The sequence below is a fragment of the Panicum virgatum genome, chromosome 7K (assembly GCF_016808335.1).
Source record: "Panicum virgatum strain AP13 chromosome 7K, P.virgatum_v5, whole genome shotgun sequence".
In the NCBI taxonomy this organism is placed as follows: domain Eukaryota; kingdom Viridiplantae; phylum Streptophyta; class Magnoliopsida; order Poales; family Poaceae; genus Panicum; species Panicum virgatum.
Genome location: NC_053142.1, coordinates 10,483,873 through 10,507,083, shown reverse-complemented (window position 1 = coordinate 10,507,083; position 23,211 = coordinate 10,483,873). Strand labels below are relative to the sequence as shown.

Here is a 23,211-nt window from a genome sequence, read left to right as displayed (position 1 = left end):
GGTTATGGGCTCGATAGCGGATCTTGGGCCACCAACAAAAGTTAGCACCTACGACTAAAGAGCGGATCTTGACATTGCAATCGTCTTGTTTGAAGAGGATTGTGGTCTTAGTGTCTAGCTTTTCACCTGCTTTCAAGAACACAAACAAGAAAACAAGGGTATATGTAATAATGAAAAATAGGTTAGTCCGAAAAGATAGATAGATTGCCCTAGGGTTCGAGTTGCTGATCCCCGGCAACGGCGCCAAAAAAGCTTGTTGACGGTTCAATAATGCGTCAACTTTCACTGCAAGCGCACGGATCATCATAGCTTTTCCCTTAGAGTATTTATCCAAGGTTTATCAATCCATGGATCGGCGGCAAACTACCTAGGGGTTTTCATCTAATCTAGTCGATCTATCTTAACATGAAGCATTGATTGCATATAAAGGTAACCTTAAAGATTTATGAGTGATAGCTCAAGGTTGATCACATCCATGAAAAGGGCAAGGTAAAGCGCAACCAAAGAGGTAACTAGGCCTATCGCCTTCTAGTTGTAGTTCTAGCTAAACAAGCAAACAAACATGCATCTCATCTAAAGCATCTACCTCTGGTCAAAAACCCGAAAACATCCGCCTTACACGGGACAACATCCTGTCACGATGTGCCCTATCGGAGCGGGGAGTCTAAGGGCACGCTCACAAGTGAACGTGTCTACAAATCTTGAAGGGTCGACATACTAGATCTAATCACCACGATGACATCAAGCATGCTATGTAGTCTAAACTAGCATTAGACTAAGGAACAAACATATTCAAGATAGGTAGAAAGCATAGAAGGAGGCATTGAATTGCTAATAGATCGGATGACAAGATTATCATTGCTCACATGAAAGTATGCATTACACCATAACCACCGAGGCCATACCTAAGATGATGAATGTGTAGCTCCTGAACTCCGCCATAGCACAACCACGCAGGGAGGCCATGGCGGCTAGGGTAGGCCTAGGCCATCTCCTAGACAACTTTGAAGACTTGCGGCGGTTGTCGTCTCCCTCCGGTGCTTGCTTCTAGGTTTCGCCAAGTTCTCGTGGACGGATGCGGCGGTCGTCGGGGTTGTGAGCTATTTGTTGAATGACATGTTGGCCCTCGGGACATTTCTTTCTGGCATTCGTCCGAAGAAACCCTAGTCCAAAGGGGAGGCCGAACTGCCACAAAAATGGGTTGGGCCGGTTGGCACATGGGCTTTAGCCGACCGGCCCAGGCCCATTTTGGCCCGGCCCAGCTCCATCTTTCTCCATGTGACTCCTCTCGGCCTCTGGACCTTCTACCCCTCTGCATGTGGGCTTTAGACGTCATTATCCCCATGATCAAGATAGGAGGTCTTGTCGCATCAACTCCGGTCTTTTATCCGGTCCTCGTGAATATCTTGTCATTGCATCTTGGTCCTTGCCACCTTTGGAAGCAGGTTCATCTTGTGTTTGCACATGAATGGAGTCCCTTGATCTTCTTGCATAGCGTCCTCCGAACATGGTGCAAACTTATCCACGAAGCACACGATTTCCTGCATAAACATTATACTTCCAAAAGCACATGCAATGCAAACTTGTTACATCATAAGGGTGCCTAGTGGCGGGTTAGTTCCAAATCAAGGCTGAAACCTTTATGTGACAAGTGTTCTAGGGGTGTCATAAACAAGCGTCAACAGCCGCCGCCGGCCACGTGCGGGCGCGCGGAAGCTCGGCCTTCCTGGCAGCGCGGGTGCCTCCACCCTGGTAATCTGGTGATTGCTGTGAGATGAGCTGAGAATCTCGTGAATTTTGTGATCGTGTTGTGAATCTTGTGATTGTGTTGTGAATCTTGTAGTATGAATCTTGTGATTTGGGACTTGTTGTATGAATCTTGTTGTATGAATCTTGTGATTTGCTATGAATCTGGATGAGATGAGAGTGAGAATGGGTGTGATGTGAATATGTGTGAATAGATGATTGAGAGTTGGAAAAAGAAAAGGAAAAGAAAATGAAAAAAAAGAAAAGAAACGGACGAGACGGACGGGTTGACGGCAGGCGGTGGCTACCTTTTAGTACCGGGTGGGGAGACCACCCGGTATTAATGTCCTCATTAGTACCGAGTAAACCACCCGGTACTAATGCCTCTCCCACATTAGTACCGACGTGGCAATACCTATTCAACACCCGGTACTAATAGGGGGTTTGGGCCCGATACTGAAGCCCCTTTCCCCAGTAGTGCAGGCTAGGACACAGGGTCCCGGCAGGCGTATCTGTCTAGGATCATCCGCTCGGAATAAATACTCCCTCGTTTTGAATCTATTTAAATACATAGATTTTGCTATGCATCTAAATATAGGGTTGTATCTAGATACTCAGAAATGGAGGAAGAAGTAAGTCTGAACATTCTGATAAAGAAATTAAAACAACTATGACGAGAGGAGTTTCTTATTTCCCCATTCTACCCCTTCTGTACTGGATCAAACATTCCAGTTTGTTGGTGCTCACGTCTTTGGGTTGTCTGACATCTATCAGCAGAGCCTCACGCGCTGCAAGCACGCGCCAAGTGTGAACGCCATGAAGGTGCTTGAGGAAATTCACTACCCTATCACCGCCGGCTTCAAAGGCCCCTTTACCAACAGTTTTAAAAAGCGTGGCCTCACAAATGGTGGTGATGTGGTACTTCGTTACCACCAGTTTGGAATTGATGGAGAAGACTAATAAAAAACAAAAAAAAACCGGCCCCACCTACCGTGCCGCTACCCTACCAGCGCCACCACCACCCCCAACCCCGCTACCCTGCCAGCGCTGCTACCCCGCCGGTGCCACCATGCTACCCCACTGGTGCTACCAACCCACTGCTCCCCCGGCCACCACCCCGCCGCCGCGTACCCCGCTGCCGTACCACCGCCACCACCACCCCCAGCCTCGCCGCCGCACCACCGGAGCCCAAAGCACCAAGATGTGCTAGATCTAGTTGCCGCAGAGAGAGAGAGAGAGAGAGAGAGAGAGAGAGAGAGAGAGAGAGAGAGACCACTTGGTCCCCGCTGGTATCTGCTCGCCATGCCAATGTCGCCTGATCTGGCCGCCTCGCTGCACCCGTGCTGCCCTAGCACTGCCTCCCCGCCTCACCCCACCGCCACTCCTCCCTGCCAGGAGGGGTGAGTAGAGGGGGGAGGGGAGGGGCAGTAGAACAAGCCGAAGAGACGCGCGGGGAGGGAATAGGAGGGGCCACGGCCGGGGAGAAGCAGGCGGCGGCAGCGGCCGGGAAGAAGTAGGTGGCGAGGGCCGGGGGAAGAAGGAGGAGAGGCGGAGGACGGGGGAGGAGGCGAGCCAGCTAGAGAATGCGCGTGCAGAGGCAGGCATGTCCAGGTGGATAAGGCCGGGGTGGGGGGCGCGGGCCGCGGACCTGTGTGTGGAGTGAATCGATTTTAAGTGAAATTTCGAGTCCCGACTTCCATCACCTACTTTTCACTGGTTTTGACCTCCCGAACTTTCATTTGCTGTTGCATTGGCTATCACCGCCGGTTTATCTAAAACCATTTGTGATAAACTGTTTTGGATAGTTGATTCTGCAGCAGTGATTCTCTAGTGCCGCCGGAGTGGGTTACATAGCATGAGTGCTGAATCCATCAAACTGCCAGTGTTTCATACGATTGCACGCTTCATCCGTCATCAAGGAGTCTTATTTATTCCAATCAAAGGAATTCGTCAACTGTCAACGATGACTGAGGTTTCTACTGGATTCATCCGGCTTTTAAAAAATCTGCAGTTGGAGGTTTCCATCTGTTATCTTCTTAGAAGTTTCGGTCAACGCATTTTACAGTGGCTTGCGAGACGGTGCAGCGGATTGGAAGAATACTATATGAGCAATTGCCCAAGCTCCAACAAAATCCGTCGCGTTCCAAGCAATTTCGCTTTCACTCTACTGGTATCAAGTATGCTGCCTTGAAAGGGAATGCGTGAGTAATATCTAGGAATGGTAGCATAAGAAGAATGGTCGCCTGAGTCCTTCCCTGCACTTTGAGAAAGGTTTGTGCTTTGTTACTCTTAGGAGCTTGAGCTTTATAATGTTCTTCTGTCAGTCGTTCATCTTGCATAAGCTTGTATAGTGTCTATGCAGGTGAATCGAGGGGAAGGCCGTCTCGATCGCTGCGTGCAATATGGCGCTATGGAACGGTCTGGGGCAGGCTGCCACGGTTGCGCAGCTGGCGGGAGTGGATGCTGGTGGGCTCATCTCGATGATCATCCAGGCCGTTCAAACCGTTCACCGCAACAGGGAGGAGTGCCGGCAGCTTGTCCACCATGTCATGATGATCAGCGATCTCCTGCAGATGCTTCAGCAATCAGAGATGATGCAGCGCTCGGAGATCAGGAGACCACTAGAAGGATTGGAGGACACGCTACGACAGGCATACATGCTAGTCACTTCGTGTCAGCAGAGCAACGCCATGTACCGCTTCATGGCCGGAAATCAGTGTTATGGCTGTTGTTGGGATTGAGGAGCGGCGGTGGCGCGCTCCAGTACCCGTGGTGCTACAGTACCGCGGGAACTGTTCATAGGAGGAGGGCTGCGAGGGCGAGAGAGCGGCGGCTAGGGTTGGGGGCGCCGGGAATGCCGGCCGCGGGGTTTCGCCCACGGCCGGTAAGAGAGAAGGGATTTCCTTCTAATCTCTTACTTGATTAGATTGATACATCTCCTCTCCTTATATAGAGAGGTTTACTTAACCCCTAAGCAAGCGACTAATTAACCCTAATGGGCTAAGGCCCAATAGGCCCTTGACTCCTCTAACACTACACCACACTTGGACATGCAGCTCGTCCTCGAGCTGCAACCTAACGATGATGCTAACAATGACTCCACTAGACGCAAACCGAAAACCTAAGAACAAGCATTTTACATCTCGGCTTATTTTAAATAAACTGCAATTCTTTATTTTTTGACTCTTGAAGATACGGCGGACACCCTTCTTGTGCTGGACCTGCACGTAAGTAGCCGCCTGGATCCCATGGAGACCATCGGAACGAGAGGGGAGGACATGTATCGCCACCGGAAATTAGTCGCAACAGCGACCAGCGGAGACGTCCTCGTGGCGGCCGGTGACGGATCGTGATGGCGCTAGGCGACGTGCCTCCGCCGATGACAAGGAGGAAAGTGCCTCCCTTATCGCTACTGTAGAATTGGAGTTCGCTACCTAGCGCGTGCTTGAAGACAACGGCGAGTTGGCGCGAGCGCCGGTGGCCTTCCGACGGGACAAGGTCGCGCTCCCAATTGCCGAGGTCGATCGCTGTCAAAGCCGCCTCTTGCACCTCCAAGCGCATCTTCTGCAGCCGACGCCGCGCTAGGAGGCCGCGTGCTGTAGCCTACAGCCGCACCGCTGCAAACACATGGCAGGCATCCTCCCACGCAAATGCCTTCTTATTCCTGAGCTGTGGCGAGGCTACTGCTGTAGGGACGACTGGATGCCAGCAGCGCGCTACAACCGGCAGCGGCGGCGCCGCTGCCTGGGTGCCATCTACGCCCCCGTAGAAGATGCCCTGGCCGTGCTGCTGTGGAGGGACGGGGCTAGGGGCGGTGAACGATGGGAAGGCGGCCGCGAACCTTGACTCCAACAAGGTCAGGCGGACCTCCATGCGCGCCTCCATGTCGCCCATGCTGCTCAGCAGCTTGGTCATCAGGGCTGCGAGGGCGAGAGAGCGGCGGCTAGAGTTGGGGCGCTGGGAACGCCGGCCGCGGGTTTCGCCCACGGCCGGCAAGAGGGAAGGGATTTCCTTCTAATCTCTTGCTTGATTAGATTGATACATCTCCTCTCCTTATATAGAGAGGTTTACTTAACCCATAAGCAAACGACTAAGTAACCCTAAGAGTATCTCCAAGAGTTTGCCATATTTTACTTGGCATATCTTGTATTTTGCCAACTTCTAAAAAGATATGCCAAGTAAAAAAAGAGCTTATCTCCAACAATTTGGCATAATTCACTTGCCAAATCCAGATCTAACTTACATCAGGAACCCTGAGAGAGAAACAAAATTATATTTATGTCCTTCCACCTCTTGAAAACTTAAATCAGGAACCCTTCTCTGTTATTTATTTCTTTTTTCACCCTCCCACCTGACTAGAAACCACGATGACAACCGCGTGCCGCGCGCGTATATTTATGCGCTGGAGGCTGGTTTTCCCCAAGTTGCCAAAAATTGCCAAGTCTTTTGCCAAACTGTTGGAGGAGTATTTTTAACGTTTTTGCCAAAAATCAAAGATGACAACTCGATTTGCCAAACTGCTGGAGATGCTCTAATGGGGTAAGGCCCAATAGGCCCTTGACTCCTCTAACACTTGACTCCTCGAACAATCAGGGCTCAAAAGTTCCGTGACATCCGAGATAGAATTGATTCATATCTCCGGATCTACCCTTTGATCAGCCACATCGACACCAGATATTTTTTAACTGGACTTTACAGTCGTGCCGCCCATCCTCCAGGCACCCAGCAGCCGGGTATAAACGTTGAGGTACTTCATCATGTACCTTAATAATGCCTGCATCATTAAACAAGTCTACTGCCTGTACATACATACAAGTTCACTCCATATAAACGTTTTTTTTTCTTGAAGCTAGAACACAAAATGTTACTATATATCATCATTTTATTTTCACATAATGACAGCCAACTCTTGATTTTAAATCTTAAGATGCTTTACGATTTCAGGCTTCGGAAGTGGGTGTTGGAGCAATTTGCTATTCATGCAAACCCTAATTCTCGGTACAGTTTCCAATATGCACTCCCTTGATATGTCTTTGTCCATCTTTGTAAGGCTTTTTTCGTAGTGTATGGGGTACGTGCGACCCATTTATTTGTCTAGTGAAAATTGTGGATCAAATATTATATTATATTTCCATTGTCTCACCTTGGAGAACATCGTTTTGGAAGACTTTATTTACGTTTTAGAGAATTAGGTTCTTGTTTAACTTTAACTTATTCTGTTACATCAACTCTCGATCAGTCAGTTATCTTATTAGGTGATAAATAAGATGTTTGTTGTAGAAATGTGAGTCAGATCGCATGGATTTTAGTTCTCTTTGTACAACTGCTTTGCGGACACCATAAAAATCACGGTTCTTTTTCATCGCTTGATAACTGTAATAGATGTGATTTAGACAAGCATGCTTGCCAAATTACTTTTTCTTGTTAAATTTTCTATGTTTTTAGCGATTTATAGGATGATAACATATAAATGGTCAGGACCCAAGGCAGCGCCCCTGATGACAAAGCCATTGAATCAGAAGTTCAAGCAGTAACGGAGACCTTTGCAGTTGGAGAACAGCAGCAATCTGGTATTTCCTTTGATGACGCTAGAAAACATGGTAGATATATAAACTAATAGAAAAAAAATAGTATAACAATTATTGCTCTTATGTGTTATTTCTTGGCCAATGAAAATCAAATTATTTCGATTATATGTTAGTTATCTTACTTTGGCTTGCTCAATATATCATTGTTAAATAATTATTTGTAGGCTGCAGGAATGCTGAAGTTTTGCGAAATAAGAAGCATCCGTTTAGATGGCTTGTTCAGTGGGCTCAAAGGCAGCCTGTTCAGTTGGTTCAAAGGGAGCCATCAGCACAAGAATCTACCTTCGAGCTCATCGATCATGAACCAAAAGGTAGCATGCTACGCATATCATTAAATTATGTCCATCATAATTGTAGTAAATGCTTTGAAGGAAAAAAAGCCAGGCTTGTCATGAAAGAAATGTACTGAACAATGGTTTCCTAGTTTGTTTTTCCATGAGCCTTTACACAGTTTTCAACTTCAGTGAGCTGGTGGCGTCTACAGATAATTTCTTATATATGCTTGGACGAGGTGGTTATGGTTCGGTCTACAAGGTAGTTTACAAGTTTGAATTTTCTTCATAGAAATGTAAAATGACTTTTTTCTATATATGTTCGAGTTGAAGAATGTTCACCTCCCTTTTTAATTAAATGAATGTTCTCAGTACATGCTTTGTTCAAATTAGTTTTCTTGGTAGAGTATGTCATTATGCTTCAAAGTTGTATTGCATTATTTATTCATAGCCACCTACATTGACACCTAATTAAAAAAGATACTATTTCTTTAATAAGGTTTGTAAAAAATATGACTTGATTACATGGAATATTATTACCTACGTTCAGAAACAACTGATATTGTTTGCATATATACATTGTCTCTATAGATTGGAACACCTCGAAGAGTATGAAGAGGGCTTGCATGGATTGATCATGTTCAGACTTGCTTTCTCTCCTTTTTCAGGGTGTATTGCCAAATGGTGCTGATGTCGTGATAAAGTTCGGCAATAGATATAGTGGAGATAAGTTACATGAATTTCTAAATGAGGTTCAAATTGTCCCAAAGCTTCAGCATGCAAATATTATCAAATTTCTGGGATTTTGCAGTGAAGGAGACAATAAGATTTTAGTGTACGAATATATGCCGAGAGGAAGTTTGCAAGACATAATTGATGGTATATTTCACCTAAACTATTTGCGGTTCATGCTTAGTTCTCATTTTTCAAGTGTTGTCACTGTTGCAGAGCTAAAAGCAGGTGTCAACCTCGCCTGGCCTTTATGCTTTCGGATAATTGAAGGTATTACCCAAGGTCTTGTTTATCTGCACCAGCACTCCCGCCTCCACGTAGTTCATGCGGATATAAAACCAAGCAATATTCTCTTGGATTGTGATATGACTCCTAGGATTGCCGATTTTGGCACAGCCGAAGTCTTAAGTTCAGAAGAAGATGAGAAAGAGACGTCTACTGTCAAAGGGAGTATGTAAGATTATATATAATGATCTATTGCACTAGTAATAATGACAGTAATCCCTTGTTCTTAAATGGTCTGAATCTTTTTGGTCTTGCAGTGGCTACATTGATCCTGAATTTTATAGGAGAATCACTATTTCAACCAAGAGTGATGTGTATGGCTTCGGTGTCACTTACTTAATTTAATCACAGGACAACCTGCTTTTATGCCCCTACCTGAGAGGCAATCCTTGGTTGGTCATGTAAGTAGATATTTGAAAACCTTGTTATCTTTTTTACATTAAGGAAAAACCTGCAACCTTAATTTTTAGCATTTGCTTCTAGAGTATATCTTGGTTGCTATGCAAGCATTTGCCCTTCATTGTTCTGCTTCAAACTGTAGCAAAGCTTGCACGGTGACTTCTTCAGACCATTCAAATCTTGGTTTCCCTATATGCATCAGCAAGCCAATACTATAGCACTCTACGGCAACACAATTCCTGTGTAAAAAAGATGCCTCAATTTCTGTAAAAAATCTGATATAGCCTCACTAAGGTTAGATTCAGATAGTGGAAAGGAACTAGCTAGTTGCACTGCCTTTTAAGGCTCTGGCGACATTTAGAGTTTTTTTTCTCTGCTTCCTGATTATAGAATACTACAGTTCATCCTTTAATAGCCACGGTATAAATATCATGAGACCTAACGAAAACTAGACTGAATGGCACGCTACGCGCGCCCATCCATGAACTATTTGCTGATCATTGTTGAGTTATTAATTATTGGATAGGATTCAATAGTTAAGGAAGTTGTTTCTATATTTTTGTTTACATCAATACATTATATAACTGTATACGAAAAAGAGGTAATCGAACAATGATAACATAAAAAATACGAGTTTATTTTGGTGAAGAAAGAGCAACGTTTAGTATTTCAAGCAATAACTACCGGTGTGAAGGAACAAACTCCAAATACAGTTGCGACAATATTTGAAGAATATTAATGAGTATATCTAAATAAGTAGTGAAAAATATTCTACATTTCACAGCAACTTTGTTCCATATTAATCTTCAATTATAGCTCATATCATAAAAATAGATGAAAATTTGAAATGTTTGTTAGGGATAGTTCAAATTTCTACTCAAAACCTTATTATAAAATAATGATAATAATATTTAAAACCTTTTTGAAAATTATATAAATTGGCATAGAATTAGTTTATGGGTTTATAAGCTTAACATTAAAATTTCAAAAGATTTCATGAAGATTGAAGTATATATTGTTCATAGAATGGATAGACTCCTCACATTGTTTCATACAACTCAACTCAAACTTTGAGATTTATACATCCTACAGTATTTTCTTGCTCACATACACATCAACTTTGGACACAATCTTACCTTCACTCTCCTATTAGCATTTGTCGATTTACATTAGCACTTGTTGTGCAAAAAAAATGTTTACTCTATTTTCTATTTTGTGGAGAAAACAAGCCTTAGGAAAAAGATCCGATAGAATATAGTAAATAACTAAAAAAATGCCACTAAATGAGATATAATAATTTTAGAAAAAAAAACAGAAAAAAATCCTATCAAATTTGGAGTTATTCTGAGGGAGAAAAACCATCTGTAACTTTGAAATCCAAATTAAAAAGAGAAAGATGAACTATTCATGTGTTTTTCATCTCAATCCAGCAAGCATTAGAGAAAGTATAAAAATTACCCTTTACTAAACAGAACTTAACAGCCGCATGGTGTAGTGGAAAGGCCCGAGCTTGGAGAACCCAGCCAGCCAGGTTCGAACCCCCAACTGCAAACACTACCCGTTTTTTTCTTAGCAGATCTATTTTATTAGTGATTAGATAAAATGGAATAATACCTCACTTGGTCACAAACAGAGGCGCAGCATACTGGTAACACTTTCCTTTTGGAACCTCAAGACGCTAGTTCGAATCCTGGTGGCGCGGCTGGTGCCGTTACTTTCCAAATTTATTCACCGACTGCACCAGCCATATGTATAATTACAACACTACTCTACAACACAAATGTAGAAGTGGTGTCGTGGTATTGGCTCTATTCTCCAAAGCCAGAGATGCAAGGTTCGATTCCCTGTTTGACAATTTTTTTCCCAATCACATATGCATATTGCAGGAAGATAGGTTTAACGCCAAATTCAAATTTTTTCCAATCACTTTTTTTATTCAATCACATATGCATGTACCATGGGAGGATAGGGAGCAGAATAGGACTTAGTAGAATATTGAAATTTGGTTTAAGGCTTTTAGTTTCCTTTTCGTGTGTGCTGACTAGGCTGCCACATAAGCATCAAATAAGAGAAGCAAAAACTTGAATTGAAAATGAAAAATATCAAAACATATAGTTGAAATAGCTACGACGATTTTTATGACATTAATGTTAAAACGTCATGTTTTGTGGGCTCAGTTATGACGAATTCAATAAAACATCATATTTTATGGGCTTAATTATGACGAATTCAATAAAACGTCATAAAGTTCTAGGCCTAGGGTCCATATCTTCAAATTCGTCATAGATTATGTGCAATTGTGACGCTCCATTAAAATATCATAAAATTTTCGTCATAGATCACCACATTTCTTGTAGTGCCATCCCTCCCGAACAGTGGCCACGGCAGCTGAGGCATCACGGCTGATCGGAGGCGCGCGGGGTTGGCGAGCCCACGCGGGTCGGGACCGCGGTGGCCAGCAAGCCCGCACGGGTCAGGGAGGTGGCGGCAGGGCAGGTCCGGGAAGAGCGGCGGCGTCGGGGCAGGTCCAGCCGGGGATGCGCCGAGGATGGCCGGCGGTGGGCAGGGCAACTATGGCGGTGCTCCTGCTTGTGACATGCTTTATTATTATTGGTATTTTAAGCATGACATATTTTTTTAATGTTTGCAATAAATTTTTGAATAAGATGAATGGTTAAAAATGATAAAAAAAGTCAACAATATAAATATTTTGTTACAGAGAGAGTAGGTATTTAAGTAACGATGTAAAAATTCCTCGCACAACACAACTACTACCAAGGCATGTAATACGTCTCGCTATCTGGCCTCAAAATGACCTTAAACATCCTGATCGACGCGTCCTATATGGTGCATACAGGGGCGGATCCAACGTGGGGGCAGGGGGGCTGGAGCCCCCCCCCCCCCCCCCCGACCCCCATAGATCTTTTGGAGCCTCCCCGAAGCCCCCCAACAATTTCTAAACCTAGATGAAGAGAAGGAAGGAGAAGAGAGGAGGAAGAAAAAGAGAAAGAAGGGGAGATTGAGGCCCCCCCTGATCTCCTGGATCCGCCCCTGGGTGCATATACATCTCGCTGCCTACTCATTATTCCTGGCTAATATCTATGATGCGAGTGTCACCAGCTAGAGCAGCCGCAGCGGCAGCCGGAGGTGTCTCTGCATCTATGGAATCCCCTGTCCATTTTGTGTTCAGTGTTCAGTTCAGTGCAAGCGTTCAGTTCAGTGTTCAGATTTCCTGTCATGTAACCAAACATCTATTTGACGGAACGAATGTGTCCTCTAATCACCTGACAAGTGTCGGAGTTGGAGGAGGCAGCTGGTTCCCCTGCACGGCGAGGAGAACGGCATTGACGGAGAGGATAAGGCCACAGTAGCAGTCGATGCTACTGCGCAGATCACGGAACTGTGTGGCCATGCTCCTGCCCCTCCGGACACGCGCCAGCAGCGTGCGTCCATTGTAGCACTCGACGAGGTCGTGCGCGTCCTTGATCGCATTGGTCACCAGACGCCCTAGCTCCAGGTCGTCCTGCTGCTGAATCATGATCCGGCGGCTGGCCGGCGAGCGCAGGAGGGCGCCGAGCATCCGCGCGCGCTCCTCCAGCTTCCTGCACTCCATCTTGACGATCTCGTGAAGCAGCAGGAAGGTCGAGGCCATGGTGATGAGCTTGATGGCGTCCAGCCCGAGTAGCTGAACAATGTTGGCTGCCCTTCCGACCGACGATGTCCCAAAATGCCACCATTCCGTATGTATGCGAAATGTATATGAATTTTACATTCGGTCGATCGAGTGCACGATGTATGAAGGATTTGGAATCGATGCCGCTAGCTGCACGCAGTCGGCCTCTGCTTATATGAGCTGCGAAGAAGAGATGGGCTTGGTCATATGCCTGATAACTTGCACGCACGCATGTCTTATGAAGGTGGTGGTGGATTTCAGGTTACCCTGTGTAGCTCCATGTGAGTGCTGAGCAAGTCTGGTTCATGCTCTCCTGGAACCCTTTTGTGTTCACTGCTGCTCGGACACGGCCCCACCCAAGACGGCTCAGATGCCCTACGACATTGCAGTGTTTGATTGAACTTGTAAAGGAGTCACAGGGGACAGAAGGCGCAACTCAGAGGAGCCTCTGTTTCGTTCTCTTTGGAGTCTTGGGGAGCTCTGTGTGTTCCTGCTGACTAGTCGTCCAAACCCCGGGACTTCAGATGGAGGTCCCAGGGACTCCACCGGACTTCCCCAGGGGGCCCCGCCTTTCCCTTCCAACACATACTAGTCAATATTCTCTCTGACTATTCTGACTTATACAAACCAGTATAAAGGCGTAGTAGATATTTTTTTCCCGGTTTGTCACATGCATATGAAGTACTGCAAATTGGGCGAAGGAACGGAGGCCGGGGGGCGCCATGGCGAAGAGACCCAAGCTATTCACAGAGGACGATTCAAGCTCCAGCAACTCGACGAGGTATGCCCGGATCCGTGCTTGTCTGATTGATGAACTTCTTCAGTGATTTGCTTCAATCTCTAACACCTGACTTGTTGCTGGGGACCAAATGTACAGGTCGAGCTATGACAACATGTCTACGGAGGAGGAAACTACTAAACGTAGAAGACGACAATCTGAAGCGCGGAGGAAACCTAGGAAAAAAGAGGTACTCCAGAAATTCGATCCGCTTGTTGCTCCAGAAACTGCATGCTTTTTCACTGCTGGCCTTCGATTTTTTGGAGATTTTTTTCCTAGAAAAAGCAAGAAACCTATGGCACATCTGTTACAAAACAGATATATTTTTACCATTTTTGTTGACGTGACTCACGTGCATGGAAAATGACCTCGCCTGCCCCTGCCCTTCTTCTTCCTCGCGGCTGAGAGGGCAGCGTCACTTCGGCTCGAGCGATGCGGCGGCGGCTGCTGCGTGCTACTTGTGCTGGCGCCGGTGCCGCGGCGACGAGGACGCGAGCGTCCGGCCGAGCTGAGGGCCAGCCTAAGGGGCTCTGCGCGCGTCGCTCACGCCTCCCGCTTGCAGCGTCGCTCCGGCTCGAGCGACTCGACGGCGGTGGCTGCCTGCTACTAGTGCAGTGCAGGCGCCGCGCCGCCGTGGTCATCCTCGGCACCACGGAGCCCCGCTCCTGCCCATCCAGCCACCGTATGATGCAGTCGGACTCAGTCGCATCGCCGGGCGCGGGACCAATTTTAATTTCACTAATCAACAATCCTCTGGTTCGTTCAAGCATCACGATGAATGGTTGATGCGGGATGGAGATGGAGTAGAGAACTAGTCGCGGTGACGGGATTTGACAACAGGGGATCGCTCGTGTGTTGTGGCTGTGGCCGTCCACCGTTGCCAGTCCCGCGCAGGAAACGTTGGGTCGGGCTGCGCGGCGCCGACCTCACCGGATGGGTGCCGTTGTGGAGCAAGGACGCGGCGCCGGCTTCTTCCACCTGCGACGGCGGCAACGGCCAGGAGATGGGGGGGTGACGCAGGGGGCATGGCGTGGTCAGTCGTGGCGAGCGGGAAGCTCTCGCGGTCCCGGCGCGCAGGGGCTCCGTCTGCCTCGGGGCGACGGCCGCGCCCGGCGGCGGCCGGCGACGGAGGGGAGGGTCGCGGCCGTCGAGGGAGGAAGGGATTTTTGCCATACGCGCGGACGCAAAAGGGTGGCGGCGGCGGCGCTTCATGGCTGGAGGTAGAAGATAACCTTGCACGTGGGTCCCACGTGTAAGTGACAGTGAAGAGAGAGGAGGAGGAACAGGGCAGGGGCAGGGGCAGGCGATGTCTGCCGCCTTCGATCCAGCGTGGACTGGGTGTTGGCGTGCCACGCCAACCAAATGGTAAAAATGTACTGTTTTCACAACATCGAGGATAAATATATATTTACCACCGTTAAAGTGAGAATCGGAGAGTGACCATCCATTATAATGGTAAAAAGTTAAATATCCCAGCTTTTGGGCATCGCAAGATGACGAATTAGAAGAAGGTCCGGTGTTGACCCTCGATAGGTAATGCATTCGGGAATTCGATAGCAGTGCAGCAAAATTCAAGTCCCATCAAAATGGGCCAATTCTAGATATTTTGAACTACAGTGATTAGCTTCTATTGACTAGTCAAACAATCATATTTTGATGAAATTTATCTAAAGTTTTGATCAAATAATTCTGTTTAGGCTTTGGTCTGTATCAAAAAGAATCATGTTTGGGTTTATGGTGATTCGCTTCCATTTACTAGTCAAACAATCATATTTTGGTGAAATTTAGCCAAAGTTTTGAGCATGATTGAAGTCTTGATCTCGAACGGAACTCCGATGTTGTCGAGATTTTGAATCGGCAAGTCCCGAATGTTCGAAGTGCATAGCTCTCCGATCGTACGCTCCTGCTCCGGTAGCGCCATCCCTCGGTGAAGTGGCGCCTCCTTTGGACTTGTTGGTGGAGTCGCTTGAGGTGAAGACGATGAACCGGCGACTTCTTCTTTTGGATCTACTAGTTCCAGCTTCAATGATCGTACTTCTTGTCTCCTTTGCCTTTAAATTTTTTCTGGATCATCCACAAAATTTTTGGGTTTGTTGGAGAGGCTCCCGTCCATCTCCTGTTAGGGGTTAGTGAAAAGAAATATATATACGAGATCTAAAAGATGAATATACAAGATCTAAAACATAAAAGAAAAATAAAGCAAAATAAAGCAAACTCTAGATTAGATTGATTTTCGTGGAATAGATCCGTTTTTTAGTTAGCACAAAAAAAAATCTAAAAAAATCAAAAAGAAAAATCAATAAAAAGAAATATTTATGAATACAAGTAAGATTGGATCTTAAATCGATTGCTCCCCCGTCAACGGCGCCATAAAAGGTTATTGACGCTCCTTAGCGCCCCAATTTATATACCGCAAGCGCACGGGATCGTGTAGCTTTTCCCTTAGTTTATTCCCCCAAGGTTTATCAATCCACGGAACCAAAGATACAAGAAACAATCTACTAACATAGAGAATCCTTTGTGTTGAGGTGGTGTAAAACGAATCTAATCTACTAAAAACAGCAAACACTGAAGGTAGCAAAAGAAAGTTAGAGATAACCAATCTAGATCACCTAGATCATGCATATGTTGTAGTTCAAGCCAGATGTAGTGAAGCAAGACAAATGTGAATCTCAATGAAAAGCATCTTTAAACTCAAAATCTCCAATCCGATCCTTCGATACCCCATCTACTTAAAGCAACGCCCTGTCACGACGCCCCCCTTTGGACGAAAGAATCCTGAAGCAAGTCGAACCCCCTTTTGTAGATCCGCCATGAACCTCTAGCCACCATGACTACAAGATCATGCTAAGCGATCTATCTCGATAATAGATCTAGGATGAAGCAAACCCAAAGAAAAGAACGAAATCGAAAGAGAGAACATGGTCGCTAAAAATTCGGAATCACAAGTAACTTCACCATGAATGATTGTACATCACAAGATCACAACCGGGGCCCTACCTTGATCTTGATGATCCTAGCTCCAGAACTCCGACGTGGTCTTCCTTGCAAGGTTCCCACGTCGGCTAGGGAAGCCCCTAGACAACTAGCACGACCCTCGGCTCTCCGAAAGGTGTCCCTCTATCTTCTCTGCTCCATGGCGTCGTCTTCCCGTATTGATCTTCTGCGTGAGCCTGGGGAGGGGTCTTTAAATAGCCTCAGGAAACCCTAGGTCGAAGGGGAGGCCGAGACTCCCTGAAAAGGGCCTGGGCCGGCCGGCTCAATGGGCCCAGGCCGGCCGGCCTGGCCCATTTTCTCGCCGCCTCGCGTCCTCCTTTCTCCCCAAGTCTTCTGGAGTCTTCTAGAGTTTATATCTTTCACGATTGCACCCCGTTGGGCGTCGTTATCTTCGTGATTTCTTCGAGGGAAAGGATAGGACGGAGAATCCTTCCTTAAATCTCTATTTGCTTTGCTTAGCCCCGAAGTATCTCGATCTCATCTTGTGGGCTTTGTCCTTTGGGCTTCATTGGAGGGTGGATGTGCATGAACGGGCTTCTAGTCGTCATGGCCTTTGGTCCTTTATTTGGGCTTTGGCCTTCGTCTTTCTTCGTGTTATTGTGTGATCATGGGCCTCATCATTTCATGCTCCAAAATTTGTCAAAAACCTGCAAAAACGAAGTACCTCCAAAATATATGTGCAAATGCGAAAACGACCAATAATCGGGCCGGGGTTAGGATGGTTAGTGATTTTGATATTAAATTCGTGCCATTATCAAAGTTAAACATGGGATAAAATGGATACTTAAGGAGCACCAACAGAGTCCAAGATGGAGAGTGCCTCGAACATAACAAAGAATCCGCTTCAAGGCTGCAAGGTGAGGCTCGCGAGGATTATGCATGTGGAGGCAGACCTGCTGAACTGCATACGCAATATCCGGCCGGGTGAACGTCAGGTACTTTAGGGCTCCAGCAAGGCTGCGAAAGTCTGTAGGATCAGACACAGGGCCCCCCTCAGCTGCAGCAACCTTCGGATTGGTGTCAACTGGAGTGGAGCATGGCTTGCATTCGGACATCCTAGCGCGACTCAAAATATCCAGCATGTACTGTCACTGAGAGAGGAGGAGATCGTCACCACGGCGCTGAACCTGCATGCCGAGGAAGTGATGCAGTGCACCGAGATCCTTCATGACGAATTCTTGCTGAAGCGCTGAGATGATCCGCCGAAGGAGATCCGGCGAGGAGGCTGTGAGTACAATGTCATCCACATAGAGCAACAAGTAGACAGTATCTGATCCACGCCGATATACGAAGAGGGAGGTGTCTGACTTGGCCTCAACGAACCCAATAGACAGCAGGAAGGAGGCCATCCGATTGTACCATGCACGAGGTGCCTGCTTCAGCCCATACAGAGACTTCTTCAGGAGGCAGACATGATCCGGATGAGCTGGATCCTCAAACCCGGAAGGCTGCTGACAGTAGTGTTCTGCTAGGCGGCGCCTAGGCACGCTTAAGCGCTAGGCGACGGGGTAGCGCCTGGCCTTGGGGGTAGGTGGTAGTCTGGGCGTAAGGCGGCGATAGGCGGCGCAAGACGGAGATTAGGCGGCACGCGAGGCGGCGCCGAGGCAGGCGCGCTGCCGATTCCCGCGGAAAATTGGCCCCGCGGTGCTTGCGCGGTCAATTTCCCATGCGGATGGTGCGGCCCGCACACGCAAGCAGTCGCGAAATTGAGCTCCTCCTGCGAAATCGAGCGGAAAGGATAAGGGGAGAGAAGCCGCGAGTGTTGCCTGCCATTTTCTGGTCGGACGTCCTCACCGCCATCACCAAGAACCTCGCCGCCGGACGAGGTCCTGCCGGTCGAGCTCCTCCTGCCGGGCAACCTCCTCCCCGCTGGACTTCCGTCGGTGCTGCTCATCCCCGACTCGCCGCCTGGAAGGTCTTCTTCCCCGACGCGCCAGCTGCTCCTCACCCTTCCACCGCCGGCTGCTTCCTCTACTCGTCCTCAAGGTGAGTTGCATCCCCCTTCCCCCTGCTCCCATACCTGCTCGGCTGCTCCTCTCCCCTCCCCTGCTGGCTTGCGGCTGCTCCCCTCCCAGCTCCCCTCTCATCCCCCACCAATTGTTACCCTCCCCTGTTAAGTCTGAATGAAAGGATGCCTGTTTGTATGAATCTGAATCAATGAATGATTAGTGATAGTGAATATAAATCTGGTTGTATGAATCTGAATGAAAGGATGCCTACAGCTGCATCTGAAAATGAAACTGAGGCAATGAATCTCCTGAAGAGAAATCCAGATGATGTTGGATGGGAATTTGGGGTTCTTGTTGATCCTGGCAACAAGGACAAGGTGAAGTGCAAATTCTATGGCCACGTGAGTCAAGGAGGGGTTTATCGATTGAAGCAGCATCTGGCCCAGGAAGGAAATAATGTGGCGAAGTGCAAGGCTACAACACCACAGGCTTTGGAGGCTAGAGCAAAGTGCAAGAAAGCACTAGAAGAAGCAAAAAGGAAGAGGGAGGAGAAGACAGTCCGTGACCTAGAAATTAGAGAGGAAGTGAATGTGTCTAGGGTTGGAGGGTCAGAGAAAGTCACTTGTATTGGTAGTTCAGAGCCTCACAAATTAGGACATATTGACAAATGGACACGTGCTATTGATCCTAAAGCTACCAAGGCAGATTCTTTGAAGCAACAGCAGCTCAACAAGGAACTTTGGAAAGAAAGAACTCATGAGGTTCATAAGTATATAGCAAGATGGGTCTATAATCATGGTAAATTTCTTGTATATTATGCTGTATCTACATTTTAAAATTCATTGCATGCTGTTATTCATGAACTAAACCCTAATTTGGCTTCTTTTTTTAAAACATTTGCAGCAATATCTTTCAATGCATGTGACAATGATGATTTCATGCAAATGTGTGAAGCAATTGGATAGTTTGGTGTAAGGAACATGGCACCATTTATGCCATTTCAAGTGATTTTGGTGATCAAATGACAACACAACACTTGGACTAATATGATTGTTAAGATGACCATTCTCAGGCTTTCAGGTTCAAGTGATGACAAAGAGGAAGAGAAGATAGGCGTAGCAAGGCCCAAAGGGCCGCCCCTACGGGGGTTCCGCTACCCGGTTAGCGGACGGGGGTCGAGGGGGAGCCGCCCCTCACGGGTCTCAGGGCAGCGCCCTGAAAGCTCTTCGCATCAAGAGCACCGGAAGAACCGATGCCTAAGCATCGGTGCATCCGACGCTTGTCGGAAGAACCAACGCTATGAAGTTTGGTGCAGAAGGGAATCGAAGCCAAGCCAGCCTATAGGCACCGGTTGAACCGACGGGTCAAAAAGGGAGCATCGGTGCATTGGGCGTCCTTTGTTCTAGAGACGATGTCAAGTGCCCAGGAGAAGTTTCTTCTGCACCGGTTTAACCAACGGTGCATCGGAGTATGGCATCGGTGCAATGACGTCAGCGCCCAGGAGAAGATTCTTAATCACCGGATGAACCGGTGATGCATCGGTACAAAGCGTCGGTTCAACCGGTGATCACTACGTCAGCTGTCAGAAGCTCAACGGCTACTTCGGTTTATGAGTGACCGGATGAACCGACGCTACCCCTGCCAGAGGCATCGGTTCAACCGGTGATACGCAGAATTTCAGCTGACCGTTGGAGCAACGGCTACAAGACTTGGTGGCCTATATATACGCCTCACCCCGGCCATTTGAAGCATGCTGGAGTTGCTGGACATCCCACACACACCCAAGAACATCTCCAACCACCATAGAGCTTCATTGTACATCATATAGGCTTAAGCACACTTGTGAGAGTGCTTAGTGCTTGTAATAGGGATTAGTTCTTGCGAGAGCTCCCTTGAGAGAAGTCTTGCTGCAGCAAGCAACTTGTGATCCATCGTGTGACCCTCCGTCTTGGTGTGGAGTGGCAACGACACTTTGTGCGGGGGAAGAGGAGGCCCCCTCCTTGGTGGAGAAGCTCCGTAGTGGATTACGGCCGGGTGACCGAGAGAGACGGTGGTGGTGCACGAGACTCGGTGTCTTAGGGGCACTTGCCTTTGCTTGCCGGCATCGCCTTGGTGGCAAAGTGCAAGACGGTGATCGGAAGAGCCTCGGTGTCCCATGGACGTAGGCGTTTGTGCCGAACCACGTTACATGACCGTGTCTACTCGGGAGTTTGCATCCCTCTTGCACTTACCTCTTTACTTACCGCTTTACGTTTCCGCATTTACTCTATCTTGCGTACCTTTACTTTCCTAGTTAGTTTGATTAGGATTGGCTAGGTTGCAAGTCTTTTAGGGGTAAGTAGAGAGTAGCATAGATAAACCTTAGTCATAACTAGCATGTATAGGACGTGTTAGGTTTATCTTATGCAAGTAGTTTGAGCCCTAGGTTAAAAAGCGATTAGCGACCCTATTCACCCCCTCCCCCTCTAGGGTCGGACACCCCGGTGATCCTTACATTTGGTCCAGGACTTGTACCTCCAACAGCTGATTCACTGCGAGAGGGATTGCTGGAAGAAGAATATGCAAGAACCCAGAGTTTGCTGAAGGAACGTGAAGCTGAGAAGTTGAAAAATGGCTGCTCTATAATGACCGATGCTTGGTCAGATAGGAAGAAGAGAAGCATAATGAATTTGTGCACTAATTGTGCTGATGGAACCACCTTCATCGGCTCAAAAGAGATGTCAGCTGTGTCACACACAAGTGATGTCATTTTTGAGCTAGTGGACAAAGCAATTGAAGAAATTGGTCCAGAAAATGTGGTGCAAGTAGTGACTGACAATGCATCTAACAACATGGGAACAAAGAAGCTATTAGAGGAGAAGAGACCACAGATATTTTGGACCTCTTGTGCAGCTCACACTATCAACTTGATGCTCCAAGGAATTGGTAGCTTGACTCGGTTCAAGAGAGTGGTTGACCAAGCAAATGCATTTACCATATTTGTCTATGGCCACACAAGGACATTGGAGTGCATGAGAGAATCCACAGAGGGGAAAGCGGTAGTGAGGCCAGGAGTGAGTAGGTTTGCTTCAAACTTTCTCACTTTGCATAGTATGCTAGAGAAGGACCAGCTAAAAAAGATGGTGGTTCATAGTAAGTGGGACTCATTGAAGGATGTGAAATCAAAGAAAGGGAAACATGCCACAACAACCATATTAACTGGTTCATAGTAAGTGGGACTCATTGAAGGATGTAATGGCTATTATTGAGAAGAAAATGAATGGAAGTCTTGATTCTCCATTGCATTTGACAGCTTATTTGTTGAATCCATACTATAGCTATAGTAACCCATCAATCTTTGATGAGCAAAAATAAATGAAGCATTTATAGCTTGTGTTGAGAAATTTTATTATCATGATGAGGACAAGCAAGATCAGGCTGCCAACATTGAACTGAAAAAGTTTCAGAGTAGAGAAGGGCATTTTAACAAGAAGCTTGCAAGGAATTGGCAAAACTTTGAATACAGCCCAGGTAGAGGTACTTGTTGTTATATGGCTGTTTGCAGTTTCCTAACATGGTTGTTTGCTATTTTTAAAACTAATAGAGGTGTTTTTCTTTTATTTCAGCATCATGGTGGCGGCTGTATGGAAATGAAACACCAGCTTTACAGAAGATGGTTACAAGGGTCTTATCTTTGACATCAAGCTCTTCTAGTTGTGAAAGAAACTAGAGTGGGTTTGAAGGGGTTAGTACCACCTATCTATTATTCTATTATGAACATTTCAGCAGCATTATGAATTGATTAAATTACAGAATTGAAAATGCTCTTGTTTTGATTTATAGATACACACTAAGAAGAGAAATAGGCTTACTACAACCCGCCTCAACAAGTTGGTCTATATTCAATTCAACAACAGGATGTTGAATAAGAGAGAAAAGATCAAGTCAAAGAAAATCACTGATGTTCTCTTGTCTAGTGATACAACTGAAGCTCAAGATTTTCTCCAAAAGGGTGGAGATGATTTAGCATTAGTTGTCTTTAGAGATGAGGAAGATGAGGATGAGATGGAAGGTAGAGGGACACCTTGGTCTGTTATTGGAGAGGAAGTGGGAGCAGAAGAAGAGCTTGAGCGGCGTACAAGTGCAAGACTGAGGGAGCTCTATGAAGGAGAAGAATATGAGTCTGAAGAAGAAGAGCATGACGATGAGAACTACAGCGAAGAAGAAATATGATCTGGACCATCTCCAACTAGTAGTGAAGCCTTTTGTGATGCCGTGGTCTAATGAACTGCAGCTGTGTCACTTTATGTCTGTGTATTTTCTTTTGTGATTTGTGAGACCTGAACTAAGAACTATGTGCTTGTGCTGTCCTTTATTTATAAATTGTGTTGTGCACTTATATTACTGTCCTATCCACTTGTATTGTAATTACTAGTTGTTGATATGGACCATATGGTGTGTTGATGGATGGGAGGCTGCTGAAATCATCCAGATAAGTCACAACTTAGTGTTTTTTTTATGAACAGCTAGCTGTCTATTGACTAATTTACTAACTACTAGCTGTCAAAATGTGTTGCAGGAGATAGGAACATGCAAGAGTAAGCCAGCTAGGAATCAGATTGTCTCCTTCCCTCTTTGTATACTTATTGTGACTCATATATAGTAGTTATATACATATATATAGTTATATACATAATATATATATATAACTATATATATGTATTCTTCCTCCATTGCGGCACGCCAATTGCGATTCTGGAGGAGCGCACTGTGTTCTTCCTCCATTGCGGCGCGCCAATTGCGGTCGGCAAGC

The 23,211-nt window shown here is 46.5% G+C and overlaps 1 protein-coding gene and 2 long non-coding RNA genes across 3 annotated transcripts; all 3 read left to right on the top strand.

The window, feature by feature from the left end:
• The first annotated feature begins 4,125 nt into the window (after positions 1–4,125).
• On the top strand, positions 4,126–8,796 carry LOC120639911 (putative cysteine-rich receptor-like protein kinase 31). The gene is made up of 5 exons (XM_039915832.1): positions 4,126–4,462; positions 6,340–6,479; positions 7,499–7,645; positions 7,786–7,868; positions 8,275–8,796. The coding sequence occupies exons 1-5, from the start codon at positions 4,149–4,151 to the stop codon at positions 8,794–8,796; spliced, it is 1,206 nt and encodes a 401-aa protein (XP_039771766.1). The 5' UTR covers positions 4,126–4,148.
• A 4,560-nt stretch (positions 8,797–13,356) lies between these two features.
• Positions 13,357–13,653, top strand: LOC120642878. The gene is made up of 2 exons (XR_005662767.1): positions 13,357–13,476; positions 13,573–13,653. It is a non-coding gene; the product is annotated as an uncharacterized LOC120642878 (long non-coding RNA).
• Positions 13,654–20,920: 7,267 nt separating this feature from the next.
• Positions 20,921–22,849, top strand: LOC120642877. The gene is made up of 3 exons (XR_005662766.1): positions 20,921–21,929; positions 22,025–22,143; positions 22,242–22,849. It is a non-coding gene; the product is annotated as an uncharacterized LOC120642877 (long non-coding RNA).
• Positions 22,850–23,211: the final 362 nt, after the last annotated feature.